This window comes from Typopeltis vanoorti, chromosome 1, assembly GCF_054136105.1.
Source record: "Typopeltis vanoorti isolate ZY-2024b chromosome 1, IOZ_Tvanoo_1.0, whole genome shotgun sequence".
Lineage (NCBI taxonomy): Eukaryota > Metazoa > Arthropoda > Arachnida > Uropygi > Thelyphonidae > Typopeltis > Typopeltis vanoorti.
The window spans coordinates 129,173,804-129,198,245 of record NC_143549.1 but is presented as its reverse complement, the minus strand read 5'-3'; the positions used below and the strand labels follow the sequence as shown (position 1 = coordinate 129,198,245).

The window sequence follows — 24,442 nt, the reverse complement described above, 5'->3', positions numbered from 1 at the left end:
GAGCTCCAGCAGCATATTACATTAGCAGGGTTATGCTACAAGAAACTAAAGAGGCAAGGGATCTTGCCGTATTGGTGGATATGAATTTCAAGTTCAAAGTTCACATAGCAAAAGATGCAAATACAACTCAGAGAATAATTGCGATGCTGAAGCGAACCTTGACACATAAGGATAAGGAGTCATTTTGCTTCTTTATAAGGCTTTGATAAGACACACCTGGATTACTGTGCGCAGATTTGGTTTCCCAGGTTCCAAGGGGATAAAGAAACTGTGGAAAAGGTGCAAAGAAGAGTTACAAAGATTATATCCGGATTATGGGATTTAGATTATGAGGACTGACTGTGAGTATGTGGATTGCAGACTCTGGTTAATAGGAGAAAGAGGTGATATGATAGAGGTCTATAAACTTTTGAATGGGTGTTATAGGATATCAACTGATGAAATTTCTCGTTATATAGAAGGTGGGGAGAGAACATGGGGGGGGGCATCCATGGAAGTTAAGTTTATTCAGAGTCAATAAAGGGGTAGGAGATCAGTGAGTGAGTGGAATAATTTTCCCTTAGGGGTAGTGAGTGCATCTAGTGTGAATGAATTTAAGGTTAAGGTATGATAGCTGTTTTGGGTGATTTATAGCCTCCCTCAATGAGTCCTCGACTCCCTGGAGGTCTCAGATAATAATAATAATAATATATATATGGTTTAAGAAGAGAAGGACTAGAAAGAATTTAGCTTATTCTTAAAACCAAATTCTTCTGAGATCTGGAGTCACTCTTTTGTATTTTATTATATCTGCACCGTTCTTCTTTCCTCTTTATCAAAAAATCTATTAGCAAATTGTTGTTCTTTATTCTGTGAATTTATTTGCTTAATATGCTTTCCTTAATTTACTTGCTTAATTTATTTCCTTAATGTAGTACCTTCCATTTTGTTCTTCATCAACATGAATTCCTAAAATGTATCCTTAAGAGGGTGCACAATATATTATAATAGTTCTATATAATTACGTTTATGTTTTAATTAGCTTCCCATCAACAATTTTATTCTAAATTTATCTGTTTTTGTTCAGGTTTCCAATACTGTCAGATTTCATATTTTGGTCTTATAAGGAACTAGCATCAACAATTTAACTTCTTGTAGCGCTCTAGCACAATTGAAAGAATAGCGGAACATTGCACCCTTATTGGAAAAGACCTGGGTTCGATTCTCGTCATGACGAGGTGAATCCTTATATGAGCTTTTTTCAGTTGAAGGTGAGTTAGCCGATCTCATATGGTGGTAGCAGTGTGTTTTTTCTCCTGGAAACTCAGGTTTTTCATCCCATGCACAGACAAATCAGCCTTCAGAACACACACAATTTCCAGACAAAAAATACTGATGTTGGTGATGATGGGCGACAGATGGCGTTGATGGTAGTAGTAGTGTCGTAATTGGAGAATTAAGTAGTAGTGGATAGGATGAGATGTATTTAGTGAAGTAGGGCAGTGTGCCCTCCCACGATGAGTGCTTGGACTCCCTGGAGGTATCACATAATAATAATAACTACAGCAATCAACAAGATCTTCCTCATGCTATGGATCATCTTCCTAATATCCTGGTCTCACACAACTAAATCCAGCCTTTATTTACCCATTTTGCTTAAGTGATCATACACTTCATATTAATTATGCTCCCACATTCTTGAATTCTGACAATGTCTAATATCTAATAACCTTTCTAATATCTTCACTTTTAACATGATTACCCTGATGCCATTTTTTCATCTGCTTTTCTAATTTTTTCTCAGAGCTGATAAACTGTGGTCTCTAGTCTTTGATCAACTGTTTCAAGATTTCTTTTTGAACACTGTCTAGTATACTGCAAGATGAAAGATGGTGTTAATAATGAGTATTCTATGCTTTAAACAATCATCATCATCATCAAATTCCTGACATGTACCTGCAAGAGGTTGTACAGGATAGGATAGTACTACATGAAAAATTTACATCATTACTAACTTCCTATCTACAATTTTCCTCTAAATCAATCTGTTACCTGTCAAAAAGTGTTCTCTGCCAACCTGGCAGAGAACACTTGTTTTGCTAATCTTTCCTCTCATATTCTGTTTAAGTGACCATACCACCTGAGATTAGCTCTAAACAAAAATCCACAAAATGCCTAATATTCATTTTTTACTCTGATGATTAGTTCTCAGACCAGGATCAGCCTTTCCATTTTCTTAGTCTGCTGTCTTCAACAACTCAAAAAATTGCTCTGCATCTTTCCTATTCACTCGTGTGGAATCAAAGGTGTGAATTAATTTCACTGTCCAACTTCCTATTTTGAAGTTTATCCACCTCTGTACATGAAACTGCTTGCTATTCAAGAAGCTAATCTTTGTATCAAGTTCACAATATTACAGCTATTCTTTACTTTCCCGATCCCAATTGTCTAAATATCTCATTTCTATTTGGTTTTTTTTTGTCTTGGTTACTATGTCAGCATGGTATCTCTTCAATTAATCTGCTCCTTTTCAATGATGCACCTTACTTTGATGGTGCTGGCTTTCAACTGCAGTGAGTTTGAGGTTATTCTTTCCATTTGGTTAAATAAACATCTCTTGTTGTATAAGTCATAAACTGGCAGTACAGTACCATACACAATTACAAAAATAATCTTAAATCCGAATTTAAATTCTTTTCTATCTTTTTTCTGAAGTGAATCTACAAAAATATATTTAATTTAGCATTATTTTTGTAATCATTCATGTTACTATACTTCTAGTTTAATAAATATTCCAAGCAAGCTGAATATTTTTATGAAAGCTACTTTATCTTAGGGAACTTGTTAAAGTGATATGAATATGAAGGAAATACACTTTTTCCAAATACTGGAATCAAGTAAGCTAAGAATATGAGAAAAGAGAATAAACTGTCTATAAATTATTAACTAGCAGTGTTTAAGATGTTTATTTAACCAAATGGATCCACAATTTCAAATGGAACTAGAATCAAATTTTATTATATCTTATATCTTCAATTAATTGTAACTTAATAATAATAGCTTCTTACTGGAGGTTTTGGTTCTTCATATGTTGGCATGCGAGGTGGTCTTTCTTTGGAATTATCAAACATGGGATGATGACTGCTTCTTGACCTACTTCCTCCACTAGTTCCTTCCACATGGCATATCTCTGTGTTACTTGTTTGCCTCTTATTCTGACAGCTATCTACAGAACTCTCTGTTGTATTCACACCAGTTCCACCGTTACCATCTGAAAGTTTTTAGTTTATTATGTTTAATAAAGCAAAAACTGTCAGCATTTGGTACATTAAACTATAAATATACTGATTTCATTAAGAATTCATTTCAAGTTACTTGTTAATTATAAGGCATAGCAAAAAATACTACAATTCATGTTTCATGATAACTTTTGATAAAATACATCAAAATTTCTTAAACATACTCTGAATGCAACATTTTTATATTCTTTTTAAATCATATCTCATGTTTTCTTACAGATGTTTTCCCCTCCTCCTCTTTTAATATTAATATATACAAAAAAAAAAAAAAAAAAAAAAGTTGCAAAACCTACACTATGGTCAGTGTGCACAAGAAGCTGAGAAAAGAGAAAAAACATATTCATGATTTTCTTCAACAGCTACAAGTTATAATCCATGGAGAACAGTATATGATGAAGATTGTACCAGACAATAGATGCCAAGAAATATTCTTGGTTTCTTTAATTTATAATATAACCAAGTGAAAAAAATTTCACCATCTATCTATCTCTAATCTAGAGTATTTTAGTAATAAGGTGTGACACCATTTGGCTACTTGTATATGGAAACATGACTTCTGCATTACTTCAACTTTGGTATCACTTCTGGGTTTGGCTCCAACTGATGAGACCTCAACATTGGTTGAAACCATTATACAGACATGTATAATGCTATACATTATGGGAAGGGCCATAAGAATTGATGTGAAGTCATCGAATCCAGAATTAGCATCTAATATACAAGTAACTCAATCATGAAGTTACTTCATGCGCAGACTTTGTTTACTTACACTTGGATAAAGGATGAAACCAAGAATATAATTTTTTGACATCTTTAATTTATAGCATAACCAAGTGAAAAAAACTTTCAATATTTTATAATAGATATAATGGCTTCCAAATTTTCATTCTGAGTTTCTATATTTCTTTAACAATATCCACCTTAGAATCAGTTTAACATTTGAAATTGAAATAAACAGGAAGTTTAATCTTCCTTGCTATATATATATATATACTCTTTAAAAGGTGGAAACCTTATGTGTTCATTTTATCTAAAATCTGTGCAAACTACCAATACTTGCACACAGCTTCACATCACCCTCCTGCTCAAAAAGCAGGCATTTTCAAAACCAGGACTGAAGGCTAAAGTTTCGAAAAATTTTAGTTTTTAAAATTTTAAGAACCTGCAACAGCAGGCTCTTAAAATTTTCTGAACAAATTAGTCTTACTAAATTCCTGAAAGAAAACAAATAGGCTCCACTTCCTAAACAAGCCATGGTACTAAAATTAGAATGGTCTACACGCTAATGGACAGACTTCTGGGTTTATCTAAGACAGATAACAACTACCAGAATCTTATATTCTTCCTAGGATTGATTGCATCCCTTGTCAATGTGGACCTATTATTTTGAACAGACAGGAGAATACCATGGTTAGAAGGAAAGAACATATCTTCTTCATGTAGCTTCCTCAGTGGGAGGATGCAGCACCATATCCTTCTAGTTCTCTCTGTTGGCGGCTTTCCTTTTTGTTTTTGTATAGCCATGCGATCCTGTCCATGATCTTATATCTTCAAGCCATGTCCTTCGTTTTTGCCTCTTGATCCTTTTCCCATAATTTTTCCTTCCAAAACTGTTAGTATCCTCAGTCTTGCCAATCTCATCTTTCTCTCGATATTTCCTGTAATAAAGATCTCTGTGTTCTCATTCTCTGTAGGACATCTGTATTTGTCACATGTTCTGTCCATGAGATTTTCAGAGCTCTCCTATAGCACCACATTTCAAAGGTGATAATCTGTTGCCTTACTCTCTTCTTGAATATTCAGGTCTCACTTCCACATGTGAAAACTGGCCACACTAATGTTCTTCTCATTCTTTTCTTTGTCTCAATACACAGAACTTCTGAGAAGATCTTTATTTTTCCAGAATGCATCTTTAGCTATGGCTGTTCTTATTTTCATTTCTTTATCTTGCTTTCCATCTGCAGTAAACTAGGTGCCTAAATATTTGTATTCTGTTGTATGTTCAATTTTCATATTGTTTATGAATATTTCTGGCTCAGATCTGTTTTCTTTCAGGATTTTCATAAATTTGGTCTTTTTTGTATTTACATCTAATCCAAATTCTTTACCTTCTTCAATTAGCAGCTGCAGTAATTTGATTAATTTATATCTGTTTTCTGCTATTATAATGAATGCCCAGAGTTTTGTGTCAGGATAAACAGCACAAAGTCTGAACCTTTCTTTAAGGCAAGTCTTTTGAGAAATCCTGGGAACATGCCAAGACTATCTACACGTTTTGTGGACTTGGAGAAAGCATATGACCGGGTTCCTTGGGATAAGCTTTGGCAAGTAGTACAGGAGTATGGAGTGGATGGCCAACTATTAGCTGCCATCAATTCCATGTATGAATGCCTGTAGTTTTGTGTCAGGGTAAACAGCACAAAGTCTGAACCTTTCACAGTCTCCATTGACCTTTGACAAGGGTGTGTTCTGCCACCCCTCCTTTTCATAATATTTATGGACTGGATTGATAGGCACAGCCGAGGCAGTGAGTATGTCAGAATTGGAAGATATAGCATTGGACGTCTGCTTTTTGCAGATGACCTAGTTCTGCTTAGTTCTTCCACAGATGACCTCCAGCAGACCCTGGATAGGTTTGTAGCTGTTTGTGCAGAAGCCGGAATGAAGATCAGTGTGGCCAAACCTGAAACATTTGTGGTCTCAAGACAACCATCCCAGTGCACTCTACATGTGAGTGGAGTCCCACTGAGGCAGGTGGAGAAGTTTAAATACCTTGGGTCCATATTCACAAGTGATGGAAAGAGGGACACAGAGCTAGATACTCGAATTAGATCAGCAAGCGCAATATTGCGGGAGCTTGGTCTTCGGTAGTATTGAAGTGGGAGTTAAGCCAGAAGGCAAAGCTGGCTGTCGTCAATACAGTCTATGTCCCCATCCTCATCTATGGTCATGAGAGTTGGGTAATGACTGAAAGAATGCGGACACGAATCCAAGTGGCTGAAACGAGGTTCCTTTGTCGAGTCTTGTCAGCCCTGCAACTCCTCGTTGCAGGGCTGACAAGACTCGACAGAGTCAGAAGCTCTGCAATTCGGGAAACCCTCAATACTCAACCGTTGCTTCTTGTGTTGAGAGATCACAGTTACGTTGGTATGGGCACCTGGTCAGAACGCCACAAGAGAGGCTCCCTCAGCAGGTCCTCTTTGCCAAGCCAGAGGGTGGGAGGCCAAGGACTTGCTGGATAGATTATATTCAAAACCTTGGGTGGACATGTTCAGGAGTCCCACCTGAACACCTGAGCTTGGTAGTGGAGGATCGTGACCGTTGGAAGTTCCTCTTGTAGCTGCTGCTCCCACAATCCAGTTAGGAAAGGTGGGCCTTGAAGATGAATTAATGAATGAGAATGGTATCATCAGGATATCGAAGATTGTTGTATTTTATACCATTGATACTAATTCCTATTTTTTGTTTTTCAATCTTTTTCATCATATAAGAACATATAAGATATATAAATTTGAACAATCCAAGAGTCAATCTAATTCATCATGTCCTGGAAAATATTCACTCTGTTAACTTAGTTATATGAAACAGAAAAAAAGAAAGCTATTGTCAAGTTTTAAATAATTTTGACACACTGCCTAACTTCCCTTCTGTTCAGAAATACTAACATATGCTATCAAAGATGTACAATGATCAGGCACATCTTTGATGGATATAAGTGCTTAGTGCTAAATTTCTTTATGCTAATAAGCAATAACAGAAAAACACTTAAAGAAATTTAAAAAAAATAAATACAGAAATTTTCAGTCATGTTTTATGACCATTTTCAAAAAAGGCATATGCTACAATGACAATAAAAGCACAAGGAGAGCTTAATCTATAATGGTTCATCAATATTTTTTTTCTATAATAAATTATAGTAAAAAAATAATAAAAATATAAAATAAGCATCAAATGAAGAGAAGGAATAGAATGCTGTCATCAGCAAAACTATGAACAGAATTTCAGGTAAGTGAGCCATCAATGATATAAAAGAAGAATGAGGAAGTGAAAGAATAGTCCCAGCATATGCTTGTATTATTAAGTATGTCTGTAAAAAGAAAACTTCCACCATACAGTGAGAAGGAAATCCAGAAAAGAAATTGGTCATGCAGTTACCAAGAATGGAAGAAAGATAACAGGATGTATGGTAGATTCAATCAAATGCAGTGCGAATGTCATCATGAGTATTTCTAATATTTCTCATAGCATATGTACAGAAATACATAACATATGCAGGAGATTCTTGTTTAAGAAAGAGTGACACAATTCTTAATGGTCTTAATTTCATTGGACCCTGTGACATGGAAATTGAGAGAGAAAACACATTAGACACAAATTAGCAGACATATTTTGTACCAAAACTAATAACCAAACACAATCAGTGTGGAACGAACAAGTAATTCAAAGAGATAAAATAGGAAAATGTAACAACTGGTTATAAGTAATAACAACAGAAAAACACTTAAAGAAATTTTTTTAAAATAAATACAGAAGTTTTCAGTCATATTTTATGACCATTTTCAAAAAAGGCATATGCTACAATGACAATAAAAGCACAAGGAGAGCTTAATCTATAATGATTCATCAATATTTATTTTTCTATAATAAATTATAGTCAAAAAAAAAAAAAGCATCAAATGAGGAGAAGGAATAGACGAATAACAGCAAGTGCTACATTCCAGAAGGATCATATCAAATATATAATAAATCATTTCTGATATTAATATAGGATGAGAACCTATGTAAATATCTAGAATCTATCTGTAAGCTAAAATGGCACTTAGAGAAAAGAACTGTACCCCATTTGCCAGGGCTCTAATTCACTTGTTCATGGTACCAGTTTGACAAGCTCTGTGGTAGTTTGTGATTAATGGGATATAAACCACTAACTTACTTGCATAGAGTCCATTTGAAACTGAGCCTTCTTAAGACAGTCCAGCTGAAAATGTTTCACCTGTGGCCACAGCAACCTCAAGAGACACTTTGTGAGAGGACATTGTAGAGTGCCATCTTGTTGGTAGAGGCAGCCAGCAGTCTGTTCTAGTTGATGTAGTTTGGGACAACCTTGGCCAGCTCTTCTTGTAATGGTTCCTATCTTCTAAAACTACATCTACAGTGCCGAGGTGATGCTTTATGACTGCCTGGCTTCATAATGGCCCAGCACTTCAAAGAATAGTTTAATGACGACACATTATAAGGTTTAATGGAATAAACATAGCTCATGTAAATAATTAAACAACACATTTAATCAATCCTATATTTTGTCTCAGTCACTGAAACACTGTCAAGGAAACGATATCAAAATTATAAATAAAATTAATATACATGGTAATATATGATAATATATTAAAATCATTATATAATAATATATAATTATATATTGTATAAATTATATATCAACGATTATAATTAAAAATATTAAAATTGTTTCCCTGATGATGTCTAAGTGACTGAGATGAATTAAATTAAATGTGTTATTTAATTATTTATATGTGCAGTATTTATTCCACTAAACCTTATAATAAGTTCAAACCAGCACATACGTCTAAATAGTCAATAAATGATAACTTGCCATCCTGAAGATGTGGCTAACCCAGTGAGCAAGTCAAAAATAGGAATGGAGTGATGTGGTTGCCACTCGTGTTCATAGAGGCATGAGTGATTCACATCATGTACAGAACCAGTTGAGCGGTAGATAAATTTCTATTGGACACTCAGAATTGACATGCCAGAATGCCTATTATATCAAATATATATCAAAGAACTATTAAAAATAAAATATTCATAATAAACTTCTCATAAAAAATTTATTAAAAACTATTCTATTAATTTTGTCAAGCAGCACATGCACCCTACATTGGATCCTAATAGTATAATATTTACTTGGCATTCTTACGACTGCATGCGAAAAAATACAATTCAACATGCACTTGCATTGTCATTTCTCCCATTTTCATCACTAGAGGTGGGTGAGGTTTCTAGGTTCTACAAATGAAATATAATAATAGGTGAAGAGTTGTGAAAAAAATTGTTTCAAACTTTGATAATCTTGTTTGTCTTCATTAGAATGTATTTTTAATACTGTTGGAAGTTTTTTCACTTGGTTAGACTATAATAAATTTAGTTTAATCCTTTATCCAAGTGTAAGCAAACAAAGTTTGCACCTGAAGTATCTTCAGGACTGAGGCAACTCGTGGTGAAGGTGGACCAAGCTCTCATCACTCCTTGTCTCAGTATCTCCCATAATGCAAAACACATCTCCTTGCGGACATGTATAATGCTATGCATTGGGCCACTACCCAGACTGGTTTCGACCTTTATTGAGGTCTCGTCAGTGGGAGCCAGACCCATAAGTGGTGATACTAAGGCAGAAGCAATGAAGTCATATTTACTTATACGAGTTGCCAAAAGGTGTACCACCTTATTATTAAATTACTCTGGATTTAGAGAAAGATGTTGGAAGTTTTTTTTTTTTTCTTTTTTTTTTCACTCACTTGGTTAGACTATAGTAAATTTAGTAGGTAATAAAGAGCTACTCGGTAGTAGCTCTTTCCTTATGCATTAAGGAAAGAGCTACTACCCAGACTGGTTTCGACCTTTATTGAGGTCTCGTCAGTGGGAGCCAGACCCATAAGTGGTGATACTAAGGCAGAAGCAATGGAGAAGTCATATTTACTTATACGAGTTGCCAAAAGGTGTACCACCTTATTATTAAATTACTCTGGATTTAGAGAAAGATGTTGGAAGGTTTTTTTTTTTTTTTTTTCCCTCACTTGGTTAGACTATAGTAAATTTATTTTAATCCTTTATCCAAGTGTAAGCAAACAAAGTTTGCACCTGAAGTATCTTCAGAACCGAGGCAACTCGTGGTAAAGGTAAACCAAGCTCTCATCACTCCTTGTTTACCACGAGTTGCCTCAGTCCTGAAGATACTTCAGGCACAAACTTTGTTTGCCTACACTTGGATAAAGGATTAAACTGAATTAATGATTGTATTTTTAATACTGTTGCTCTTAACTTTCCAATGGAGATACTTCAGACTGTTTCTGAGTGTACTGGTATTCAATTATTGTTCATGTTGAATTTGGTTGTGTATTTGAACTTGGCACCCAAGAAAATTACAACTTGCAGTTTCTAATATAAAAAAATAAACATTTAATTTAATGCATAACTTTATACAGCTTAGAACATAAATCTAATTTTTCCAATATATGAATAAATAATTAAATCCTCTAGTACTCTTCAAAGATTTCATTGCCTGAAGAGAGCAGACAGCTAGCTTCCACTTCTCATTATTGTCAAACTTAAGTATATTCCCAATTAAATGCTAGATAAAAGTAATAAACCACTGTTTTTAATCCTAACCAGTACATGTTTCTATATACTTTGGTGTGTGTTTGTTTTATGGTAAATTTTTCTGTTCAAGATTAAAAACCTGAGTTTCTTCTGGGAGAAAAAACAACATACTTAACAGTACCAAATATCAACTAACACTAAAAGTGGCTGATAAATGGCATAGAAACATGTTCCCATTATGATTATAATTGAACCTACAATGATCTTTCTTCTTCTTCTTCTGCAAAGCATCTATAATGCTTTACAGAAGAAGATGCATCTATATTACATATTATTTTATAAGAACTTAACTGCTGTTTGTAACTAGATGTTTTAAGGGAACATGTGTAGTAAACAGGACTATGAATTCAATACTGGTTAGCACATGTAAAAAAAATTATAGATTTATTAACTGCTATATATTTCTTCCTTGTTACAAGGAAGAAATATATAGTAGTCAGCACATTTGTAACATGTGCTAACTATTACTTAATAATAACAATTAAGTAACACTTTGGGGACATTGTGGGGAGACACTCTACTTATTATTAATTACTCACGACACTACCACGATCAACACATAATCAGCCACCCACCACCAATAGTATTTTTTATCTGTAAATTGCATGTGTACTCTTGGCCAATTTACCTGTATGTGCGATGATAAACTCTGCTGTCTCCATATGAGATCGGCTAACTCACCTTAAATTGAAAAAGCTAATATAAAGATCTGTCTCATCACGATGAGAACTGAACTCAATTCATAATAATAATTGCTGTTATATATAAGACTGGATAAAGATTTTTATAGAAGAATGAATCTGTATATTTGAATTTACATTTATCTTAAACTTGTTAATTTTTATTGTTTTTAAAACATTTTTCAGTTTTCTAGCCCAGCTAACAATCCTATTTCACATAAACTGTTGATATTTTTTTTTTGTCCAGTTTGAAAATATCAATACCAACAACAAGAATTTTTTTTTTTGTATGTGTGTGCTCTTTCAATATCAGTTTATACTAGACATTATACGTCAGTAACTTCTTAGATACAGCTAATTCTCTTTTTACATGACTTTTTTTTTTACACAATGTCAAAAACAAAAGCAATTCTATTTTTACATGGCATATTTTGATTTAACACAGTTCAAATGGTGCTTATTTTTAAAATTTCTATTTGAATTCAGTTCTGTTAATTAGTGTATTTCCATTATATTTATCATTTCCTAGAATGGCACATATGTACTTAAACTTGAATTCTGGGGAACTCCCTTGATGTTTTAAATATCAGGGATTACTACAGAATGTATTATTAAGCTACAGAATGTAGACAATTGTGGCACCAAAAAAAAAAATCAAATTTTCTAGTTACAATTCCCCAAAGTTAAGCCAATGCATTATATTCACTTGCCATTGGTTCCTAGAAGCAGAAGGGTGCTATGGCTGATTCCTTGAAGATAAGTTGGTTTGTTTTTAAAACATTTTTCAGTTTTCTAGCCCAGCTGGCAATCCCCTCCTATTTCACATAAACTCTTGATATTTTTTTTGTCTGGTTTGAAAAATGTTTTTTTTTTTTTTTTTTTTTTTTTTTTTTTGTATGTGTGTGCCTACATGTGTTACGGGAGGCCTGCCTAAATAAAGCTGCTTGGAAGGAGTTAAGCTGGTTGCTAAACAATCATTTCTTGTTTACAATTCGAAACGGTATTCGTCTTGTGTTTTGTTCATGAAAGTTTTGTTCGTGCAATAGAATTCTTGTCTAAGACCACAGGCAAGGCAATGAAAGGTCTGAATTTTGTTTGCCTTCCAGTGCACTGGAAGGCAAACAAAAAAAGGTTGGGTTACAAAAGAAATTTTTAATGAATGGTTCCATCAATGTTTTATTCCCGAAGTTAAACGCTATTTGATGGGCATGATCGCTACCTTCAAAAACTTACTAAATAAGAAGAACATTCCAATACATTTTGGATAAACTAGATAAGGATAATCTACTGATAGTTATTGATGTGTGGAAGAAATTTTCTATTTTGGATTGCATCAAACTTGCTAAGTTGGCATTATCAGAATTGAAACAATGCTGGAAAGCTACTTGGCCAGAATGTGTGAAAAAGAAAAACTCTGTACCTTTGCATACAACTGAATATCCCAATATAATCAAATTAGCACATGCAGTTGGCAGAGAAGGATTTTTCATCTGCAGATATTGAAGAACTGATGATTGAAAAAGCTGTTAGTGATGATGAAATAATAGAAGCTGTCCTTGAGAATCTCAATGAAAAAGAAAAAAGTGATGATGATGAAGAGATTCCACTCACTGCAGGATTAATTAAGGAAAGTCTTCACATGTCTAGTAAATTGCAAAGCCGTTTTTCATACACATGATCTAAATACTGAACAAGATGAACGGTTTAAATGTGAACTGAAGTCATGTATGGTACGATATGAAGAATTATACAAAGATCTAGTCAAAACAGGATATCAAGGATAAATTACAGAGTTTGTGGTAAAAAAAAAAATCAACCTTCAGAATTATTGATAATTAGTACTAATTTAATTCCTTTTATTGAAGAAAATGTTTTGCCATTGCAGTATGAACAGGATGGCCAACGTGTTTCAAGTGATGGGAGTGATTTAATTCCAGTCTCACACAAAAGAATGCAGCTACTATCAGAAAGTGATGGCAAATAAAATTTAATAACTAATAACCATATGCATGGGAAAATTTATTTATCACTAGGTTAGACTATAATAGATTTAGTTTAATCCTTTATCCCAGTGAGAGCAAACAAAGTTTGCGCCTGAAAATATCTTCAGGACTAAATATAGTGTTGTACTATCTTATCCAGTAAGTAGTGCAACACCAAGGCAACTCGTGGCAAAGGTGGAGCAAGCTACCAGGCACTTCTAACCCAGTATCTCCCATAATGCAAAACACATTTCCTATGTGGATATGTATACTGTTATGCATTAAAGGGATTGGCCATCTACCCAGACTAGTTTCGACCTTTATTGAGGTCTCTTCAGTGGGAGCCAGGCCCAGAGCTGGAGATACCAGGCAGAAGCAGTAGCAAGTCATCTGTGCCTATGGGAGTTGCCAAAAGGTTTATCACCTTTTTTAAAAATTACTCTGGATTTAGAGAAAGATGTTGAAAATTTATTTATCACTAGGTTAGACTATAATAGATTTAGTTTAATCCTTTATCCCAGTGAGAGCAATTTGCTCCACCTTTGCCACGAGTTGCCTTGGTGTTGCACTACTTACTGGATAAGATAGTACAACACTATATTTAGTCCTGAAGATATTTTCAGGCGCAAACTTTGTTTGCTCTCACTGGGATAAAGGATTAAACTAAATCTATTATAGTCTAACCTAGTGATAAATAAATTTTCAACATCTTTCTCTAAATCCAGAGTAATTTTTAAAAAGGTGATAAACCTTTTGGCAACTCCCATAGGCACAGATGACTTGCTACTGCTTCTGCCTGGTATCTCCAGCTCTGGGCCTGGCTCCCACTGAAGAGACCTCAATAAAGGTCGAAACTAGTCTGGGTAGATGGCCAATCCCTTTAATGCATAACAGTATACATATCCACATAGGAAATGTGTTTTGCATTATGGGAGATACTGGGTTAGAAGTGCCTGGTAGCTTGCTCCACCTTTGCCACGAGTTGCCTTGGTGTTGCACTACTTACTGGATAAGATAGTACAACACTATATTTAGTCCTGAAGATATTTTCAGGTGCAAACTTTGTTTGCTCTCACTGGGATAAAGGATTAAACTAAATCTATCATATGCATGGGATTTGGACCTTTTCAAATTTCTGTTTTATTAGTAACATGCTGTTTTCTTTAAGAAAGATAGATATGTATATACATTAAATAAGTATTTAAAATAAAAAATATCATCATCATCATCATCAAATTCCTGCCATGTACCCTCAAGGGGTGTACAGGATATGATAGTACTACATGAAAAAAATTACATCATTATTAATTTCCTATCTACAATTTTCCTCCAAATCAGTCTGTTACTTGTCAAGACTCCAACATTATCAGATCTTATATTTCTATCGTCTAAAGCACTTTGTACCGTATCAATCCACCTATATCTTGGTCTTCCTCTGGGTCGTTTTGCTGCCAACCTGGCAGAGAACACTTGTTTTGCTAATCTTTCCTCTCCCATCCTGTTTAAGTGACCATACCACCTGAGATTAGCTCTGCTAACGCATTCCTGGATGCTGACAATATCAAGTTCTTTCATAATATCCTCGTTTTTAATATGACACTGCCATTGATGCCATCTGTTCATGCCTATAATCTTTCTCAGGACTCTCATATCCGTGGTCTCTAGTCTTTGGTCAAGTGTTTTACTTCTGACCCAGCTCTCAGACATAAGTTAAAACTAGTTTGAACACTGTCTTGTATACAGCTAATTTAGTGTTCTGACTAATTTCTCTCTTATTCCATATGAATTTATTCAATTGACTTCCCACCATACCAGCTTTGCTGATTCTGTTGTCTATTTCTATATTTAATTTACCATCTTCAGTAAAAATCGTGCCTAAATAGCTGAAATGTTTTACTTGTTCCACAGGTTCTCCATTCACAACACAGTTGACATTTTCAATGATTCTCCCTATTTTCATTGTCTTTGTCTTTTTATTGCTGACCTTCATACCATATCTATTACAACAGCTATTCAATTTAGTCAGAGAATCTTGCAGACTTGTAGCGGATTTATTTAGAAGTATAACATCATCCGCATAAAGCAAAGAGCTGACATTAACATCTCCAATTTTGATATCATGTTTAATATCACTTTCCTTCATAATGTGATCCATATAGATAATGAATAACAGAGGGGATAATGTACATCCTTGTCTCACACCAGATTTAACATTAAACCATCTTCCAGTACTTCCTTCAATTCTAACTGCTGACTTACAACTCAAATAAAGACTAAGTACTGCTTGATATAATGCCCCATTGACACCATATAACTGCATATTGAATAGCTTCTCTCTTGGCACCTTGTCATATGCCTTTTCCAGATCGACAAAACTTAAATACAGATCTTTGTTATATTCCCATGCTTTCTCGACTATTTGTCGTAAAGTGAAGATCTGATCCTGACAGCCTCTATTTGGCCTGAATCCAGCTTGTTCTTCACCAAGCTTTTCTTCCACAATTCTTCTCAACCGTTTCTCAAGTATACTTGCATAGATCTTGCCAGGAATACTCAGTAGGGAAATACCTCTGTAATTCTCACATGCAGTTTTATTTCCCTTTTTATATATGGGTACTATGAGAGCTCTACTCCAATCATCAGGAATTCGTCCCTCTGTCCAGGCTTTCTGAACTATGCAGTGCATTCCATTAAAATTAAATAGTATTTTATTGAATGATTTTCATGTTTTTTTTGAAACTAACTTACTGTTTGTATCGGGTTTTCACATCTGGAACCATTCTTCTATTTTTTCATATGCACTGTATTCTTTTTTACATGGATTTTTCTGGAACCAATCTACCATGTAAATGGAGAATTGCATGCATATATATAAAAAAAAGAGGTATTTACCACTATTATTAGTGCGACTGACCTTTTTCTCCCACTAATTTTCTGATACACTGTCCAATGATTCAAAGATTTCTGTTTTGTTATTGGCACCTTCACAAGGATTTAGATTGTTTGAATTTCTCAAATCAAATTTGTATGAATCACGTTGTTAGAAACAGGCTTCTCACTGAAGAAGTTTATTTTCATGTTAAGTGGAATCTTTCCTTTTCTTAATACTCATCAAATGAGTGATCACCACATATTACTTAGTTATACAAGGATTTCGCAAGTTTTTTTCTGTTCTTATAATTTCATTTTCATAATTGTCTTACTCACTGTCCCTTGGCTTTATAACTACTCATTTATTTAAATTTTGTAGGAGAAATTTAAATTTATATTTCAGCTAACTGATCTACAAAGTTTTCACATACATTTCACTTTCACCGAATCAGGATGTTTAAATTTTTCTCAAATGGCATTTTTAGAATGAAAATAATTCTCTTTGAACTTTCCTTCCACACATAATAGTATTGATATTTTTTACAACCTAGCTATTTGCAACCTATTTTTTTATTTTTCTTTCTTTCTTTTTTAAATAAAAATTTCTGTTTGTCTCTATAAAAATAAACATCTAATGCAATAGAATGCAAACATGACAGTCACAGTATCCATAATGTTTTATTTATAGAACCAGACCTACTTCTACTATTCCTCTTTCATTCTGGCTGCTTCTATTCTCTGCAATGGTCATCCTTGCAACGTGTTTCCCAATAATTACAACTAATAACCCTTAAAAGAATAAAAATAAAGTAATAATAATAATGATCAATAGATGCCTTTTCTCTCTTAATTCCTGCCTACACACAAAGCAACAGTGTATTACTATTCTACATATCTTGTGTTTCGGAATTATGTGTGTGCATGTGTGTAAATTATGATTGGTTCTACTGTTGAATGACCATACAACTGTAAGTGTGAAATCTTTAATGTATGCAATATTTAATTTACATTTTTGTGGACCAAAAGTAGATTTCCAAGTTCAAAATTGAAGCAAGTGTGACTGATGAAAATGATCAGGGCACCCATCCACATAAGTGAATGGTGATAATATTGAATAAGCATGTGTACAGCTGTATATCAGTAATGGGTCTGCCTGTGAAGTCATCAATGAAGTGTGTGCAAGAGGGTTCCTAAAAACTTATGGATGACCAGAAAAAAATCATTTGGATAGCACGACTCCTTTGCTGACATTTTCCTGAGGATCAGCCACTGGTGATGACAATGTTTGCTCTCCACTACAAGCTGGAGAGCAAATATTGCCGTGAGTTTAAAATTACAGCTGAAACAACTAGGACTATGAGACCAGTGCATTATATCTGTAAATTGCATGCATTTTTCAGGACGAAAAATGAAAAACTTCTTATCTATATATGAGGCCAGCTAATTCACCTTTATTGTAATTCTCTAATGAAGGTTCTTCATATCCTAGATGAAATTTGCAGCCAAGTCTTTCCAATCAAAGAGTAGAATTGAAATATAAATTCAAATTACAATGGAGGGAAAAGAGATGCTCCAAACTTTTAGGATTTCCAAGAACCAATCCTCAAAGATTACTAGAAAAGGATATAATGATAAATATTGAATGTTATAATAAGGTGCTCCATGAAAATCTGAAACCAATAATTTACAGTAAACACTGAAGGACATCTATCATCGAAAGGTTCCTACACGACAGCCAACCCATTTATTGCCTACTAGACTGTGGAACTACTCCAAACATCACTAGTGTTAGGTCCTACAGCATCCTCCATACAATCCAAATATTACTCTACTGCACCATTAATGTATTATTTTTTTACATTAATTCTACCCAGGAAACTTGGAAATCTACAGAATATTTCAGTACCATGGATGGACTAAGAGTAGTAATTGGGAATAACAAGTGATGAAAGAGAGAACTTTTCATCATCATTTCAGGCCCTCCAATAAACTGAATAAAGATCTTATACTGAGTGACAAAAATCATCTATGATCAACTATAACAAGCTAGTGGAAAGTCCTGACAAAATCTCCATAAGCACAATATTATTCTGAAGGAAATTCACCATTGCAAACTATCCTATAGCAACTTCTTCCTGTGAACCTTATGGGTTCACTATAGGGAAGGTAAATAAAGTGTACCAGCTAGAAATATTCACTTGCTGTCCAGCAAAGGGGGGGGGGTACTCTCCTTCATGAATACAAACACTTGAACACTGTATAACTAAGTAAATTCATAACCAAGTGGACTAGGACTATACTGAGAAATAATACATCTGTATATTCTGTGTTATGCTAATTTTAATAAATACATTCCAAACAATTTACTTATCCATTGTATCCTTTACAAAAATATTTGTAATATACAATTTATTTAAGCAAATGCTTTTGAGAAGAAAGGAAAAATTCGAAATCTTGTAAGATGTAACTTCTTAATCTATCCACTGCTTTCACAGTGTTTACTAAAACTTCATAAGAAAACTAAGATTATGGCTTCCTACATTATAATGATGTTAATTCTATCATTATTATTAAGTTGATAATCAGAGAATGTGCAAACTTTTTTTAATCTTTTTTCCAGCTATATAAATTTCAAAAACAACTTAATCTACTTTGATAATTATGACTTACATTACAAGCTTTTTAGCAAATATTTCACTTAATTATAACTTAAAGAAAGTTTTCTTAAGGACTACCTTGCCATTCTCCTCCAGATGGATGATTTTCTCTGGGGTTCCAATTCTCTCGATCGCTGCCAGTACTACTAGCACTGTTTCGACGTTGCCTTATCCTTGGTAAAGTATTATACTGTTGACTATCTGTGGGCAGCTACCAGAAAGTAAGAGAGGAAAATGACCACTGAAATTGGTATTCTCCATTACTGAAAGTAAGTATAAAATTATTTAAAATCTTCAAGAAGAAAATGCTTATTTCCAGTTTCAGTCATATATTGCTAGTAGCTGCTATTTTAAGTGATATACAATGTTATACACACTTTGTTCCTAAATAAAGATTATTTGATAAATCCTTTGTGTGTGCAGACCAAATTTATATGTTAACATCTTACCTGTCTTGGTGCTGGTGGTCTTCCTGAAGGCTGGGAGTCATCTTCTGAAAAGCTATCTCTAAAGGATGCAGCAGGACCAGATTCTGATGATCTTCTAGACCGACTACTAAGCCCAGAACCTGTACTGTACCTCCTTGATCTAGGTTCTTCACTCCTAAATGAAAAGATTTTACGAGTTAAATGTTTCTGATTATTAAATAGGAATATCACATTTTAAATAATTAAAACAGTTAAAACATAATTAAAATACTTCATTACATTATCATATTAAACTGAAAACACAACAAACATATTAAAATAATTCCATGTAGGTAACTATAATAGCATTATTTCTTGATACAATACACAGCTATTTCTGTTACTAGACGATATGTGTGTATTTATAAGATCTCACATTCAACATGAAAGAATGACAAGCCTAGAATATCCTCTTCGAGATGCTCAGCTTGATATTTCTTTGCCATACTTTGTTTCATTCATTTGCTGTCTGTGACTTTCCAAATTCTGATAAAACTTTTGACATCTTTGATTATCTATCTACATATTTTTTTTTATTTAATTTTAATCCAGAAGTTAAGAAGTTAAAGAAGCAGTTCTGGAAAAGAAGAAAGCATACCAAAAGTTCCTAGCAAATAGGTCAGCAGATGCATTAAAAGAATGCAGACAAAAATGTAAGAGAGCTACCCTAAGTGTAAAAGTAGCTAAACAAAAAGTCATGGGAAGACTTTGGTAAGAGTATGGAAAATAAATGTCAGGAAGGTAAAAAATCATTCTGGAGGTTATTGAAGAAGCTTAGAAATGGAGAAAAGAGTATTGTGAAAGGAATCAAAGATGAAAAAGGTGACATGAAACTGAGGATAAGGTATCCTAGATGTCTGGAATAATTACTTTGAAAAACTGTTAATTGAACCAAGCAGTGACAGAACCCTACAAGAAAAATTTCAAGAGGAATGCAAAGAGGAATATGTATCAATACTCGAAGTAGAAAAAGCTGTCAAAAACTTGAAATGTGGAAAGGCAGCTGGAGTGGATGATACTCAACCAGAAATACTTAAGTATGGAGGTATAAAAGTTTGGCAGTGGCTGCATAATTCAGTGCCAGGTAAGAGGGTCAAATTCTCGATGATTGGAGTAGAACTCTCAGAGAACCCCATCTATAAAAAAAAGAGAATAAAGCTGAATGTGAGAATTACACAGGAATTTCTCTACTAAGTGTTCTAGGTAATATTTATGCAAGCATACTTGAAAAGAGGCTGAGAAAGATTGTGGAAGAGAAACTTGGAGAAGAACAAGCTAGTTCAGGCCAAATAGAGGTTGTCAAGATCATTGTCAAGATCAGATTTTTACTTGAAGACAAATAGTTCAGAAATCGTGGGAATATGACAAGGATCTGGAGAAGGCATACGACAAGGTATCCAGAGAAAAGCTTCTCAAAACATTTCAATTGCATGGGGTGTATGGAACATTATACAAAGCATTACACAGTCTATATTGAAGCTGTCAGTCAGCAGTTAGAATTGAAGGAATGCAGGAAGGTGGTTTAATGTGAAATCAGGTGTACAACAAGGACGCATATTACCACCACTCTTATTCATCATCTATATGGATTACATTATGAAAGAAAGTGGTTAGGCCTGATATTAGAATTGAGGATGCCAAATTTAGCTCTTTGCTTTATGCAGACGATGTTGTCCTAAACACATCCAATGCAAGTCTCCAGGATTCTCTAACTAAATTGAATAATAGCTGTAACAAATTTAGCATGAAAATCAGCAATAAAAAGACCAAAAACTATGCAGAAAACTTCAGCTGCATTTTAAATAGAAATCCTATAGAACAAATAAAATATTATAGCTATTTAGGCATTTTTTAGTGAAGATGGCAGATTAAATCTGGAAATAGACAACAGAATAAGCAAAGCTGGTATGGTGAGCATCTAGGCTGAATAAATTTATATCGAATAAGAGAGAAATTAGCCAAAACACCAAACTAGCAGTATATAAGATAGTGTTCAAACCAGTTTAAAGTTATGGATCTGAGAGTTGAGTTAGAAATAAAGCACTTGATCAAAAAACTAGAGACCACAGATATCAGGGTTCTGAGGAAGATTAGTAGAGTGAATTGATAGCATCAATGGCAGAATCATATTAAAAATGAAGATATTAGAAAAGAACTTGACATTATTAGCATTTAAAAATGTATCAGCAGAACTACGAATGGGAGCTGAAAAGTTCTGATAAACACCTAGAACAAAAATGATATTAAAGCAACTGATATAACCACAAGAAAGAGCATATCTTAAAACCCTTTAACCTCCATGTTTCATCAAATTGTAATAATTTGTTCTTTTTCTTTTAGGATATATAAGAAGACACAGAGGAGATGTCATCAAGTATTTCGTGCTGCAAGAACAGTCCACAATTGCGATTCACCAAGCTTTGTGTGAGACTTTAGGGGAAATGTGCCCTAGCATATCAAACTGTTGCCAGATGGGTGGGCAAGTTTAAAACTAGGCATCCTGAGACAACAGATGCTCCCAGGTCAGGAAGATCTTCTACAATGATCACACCAGAAAATATCAACACAGTGCATTCCATGATCCTTGATGATAGACAAATACCAGCCAAAAACATTGTAAAGACTCTGGGGGATATCCAGGGAATGAATTTGGGTCATTATCCACCAATATCTGGACATGCAGAAGCTCTCAGCAAAGTGGGTCCTGAAATGTTTCAATGCTGACCAAAAGAGAAAACGTGTGCTGTCATCTCAAGGGATTTTGGGTCATTTTGAGAAATGAGGTGCAAATTTTTTGGCTTGTGTTGTCACTGTTGATGAACCATGGCTTCATCACCATGACCCCGAGATCAAACCGTAGTAAATGGAGGGAGACACAAAGGTTTTCCATGGCCAAAGAAGTTCCAATTCCAAAGTCAGCAGGTAATTGCCATTGTCTTTTGGGATATGGATGGTGTAATCCTTACCAAGTACCTCAAAAAAGAAGAAACTGTTACAGCAACAGTTTATTCAACAGCCCTGAAGGAACCAAAGGGGATACTGAAGGAAAAATGCTGTAGGGAAACTGAGCAGAGGCATGTTTATTTTGCAGGACAACACACCCACTCACGAAACTCAACAGATAACACACAACTTGGATTTTTCAATGTCTGCTTCACCCATCCTATTTGCCACACCTAGTCTCATCTGACTATTTCCTGTTCCTAAATTTAAAGAAACACTTGAAAGGAAAAAAATTTATCACAGATGATGAAGTCATATTTGCAGCTGAGGACTGGTTTGTGCAACAAGGGAAAGACTTTTTTTTCTCAGAGAAATGAATGATGCAGCAGCATTGTAACAAGTGTATAACACTTTGTGGGGAATATGCAGAATAATGTGTAAGTTACATGGTTCTACCTCAATTCCTTCATGGTGATTATCACGACTCTTCAGTACATACACACCATTATAATCTAAGGTGGTATGACCACTTGTATAGAATGGGCGAGGATAGGTTAGCAAAACAGGTGTTTGATGCCAAAATGACAGGAAAGAGACCAAGTAGTACATATCAGGAAATAAATGATATATTTTTTAATGTGATATTTACTTACAACCCCAAAAGGTTGTAAATATAGGTTAGTTAGTATGTAAATATACAACCTTTTGGGTTGTATATTTACAACCAAAAAGGTTGTAAATATAGCATATTAATCATCTGGGTAGGCTAAGGATTTTTTTCTTCTATTTTTTTATTAATTTTACAATTTTTATGTATTTTTGTTATTTTTACATAATACAAAAACTCTGGTCTGGAGACTAAACAAAGAACTTTTTCAAACACATTTTGGAAAATTATGGAGACAACTACCGTGTTTGAGTAAAACTTTAGTTTAATATAAACCATAACTTTTTCAAACCATTTCAGGCTTCCAATAAGCAAGGAGGTGGTCTCTCTTTAGGTGATGAAATTGATCTATGGACATGAGATCTAAACCTGCAGTCAGTTGGTTGGAGAATGAATATGCTAACCACTTTCAGACTGGCAAATTTATATCTAAATCTTGAATTTTCTGCTAGTTAAGTGACTGAACAATGAAGTCATCTTCTTTGGAAACTGAAACCAGCTTACATTCTTTAACTCCACTGATTGAGCTGAGAGAAATGCTTAAATATTTGATGTAAATGACCAGGAATTCAGCTTCATGTCCTTTGTCACTAAAGTGATTTCTACCTCTCCTCTCTATTATCTGATTACTTTCTTTCAGTTTCTTGGCCAACTAAATTATATTCTTGTTTTAACCCTTTATATAAGCATAAGCAAAAAAAAGTATCTTCATGATTGTATCAGAAGCTGTTGACTTCACATCAATCGTCTCAGTATCGTATAATAAATGTAACACATACTTCCTTTTAGATGTGTATATTGCTATACATTATGGGAAGGATTACTACCTTGACTGGTTTGACCTTTAATGAGGTCTTACCAGTGGGAGCTAGATCCAGAAAGATAGTGAAGTAATAATATTTTCTATATACCAGCAGTAAAAAGATGTTTTACCATATTATTAAAATACTTGTATCAGAGATAGATGTTGAAAGTTTTTCTGTTTGGTTGCAAAGTAAAATGTTATTATCATTGCATAGGTACCTCCATAGAGTCCAAAAATTCATCATGGGAGACTCAAAAGCATACACACAATACCTATCACACCTCTCCATGAACTCAGTGACTGACCTGACAAGGCATTCACAACAGAATATGGCAACCCATTACACTCATTCACTACTCTCCAAGTGAAAAATTTGGTCCTCACACCATTGCTAACCATACTACAACACTCAATTTTCAGGGAGGACTCCTTGTTCTTCTCCCAGTGGCCAAGTGCTGGAATATTTCTTCTGTATCAATCCTATAATATCCTTTTAGTAACCTAAATGTTTCTATCATATTTCCTATTTTCTATCAACTAACTTTTGCGATTCACAAAACTCTCAATCAATCATCACAGGGAGCAAACCAGCCCACCTACCATCTTGGTCACTTGTCTCTGGATCCTCAGTACTACTTCCTCATCCTCAAGAAACCCAGGTGACCAGAACCAGACATGAGCACAGTAATCCAGATCT

General features: G+C 34.3%; 1 protein-coding gene across 4 annotated transcripts in view; it reads right to left on the bottom strand.

The window, feature by feature from the left end:
- LOC150110420 (eukaryotic translation initiation factor 4B-like) overlaps positions 1-24,442 on the bottom strand; it is a 277,691-nt gene that overhangs the window by 25,065 nt on the left and 228,184 nt on the right. For 3 of the 4 annotated variants that reach the window (XR_016548405.1, XM_090393633.1, XM_090393645.1), the window contains 3 exons: positions 19,313-19,466; positions 18,942-19,074; positions 3,048-3,250 (listed from right to left, as the gene is read on the bottom strand). Coding sequence is in view for 3 of the 4 variants with exons in the window: in XM_090393633.1 (XP_090249759.1) it covers positions 3,048-3,250; positions 18,942-19,074; positions 19,313-19,466 (490 nt within the window). In the remaining variant the exon portion in view is untranslated. Of the gene's footprint in view, positions 1-3,047; positions 3,251-18,941; positions 19,127-19,312; positions 19,467-24,442 lie in introns of those variants that run through there. The other variant, XM_090393653.1, reaches the window with a different exon arrangement.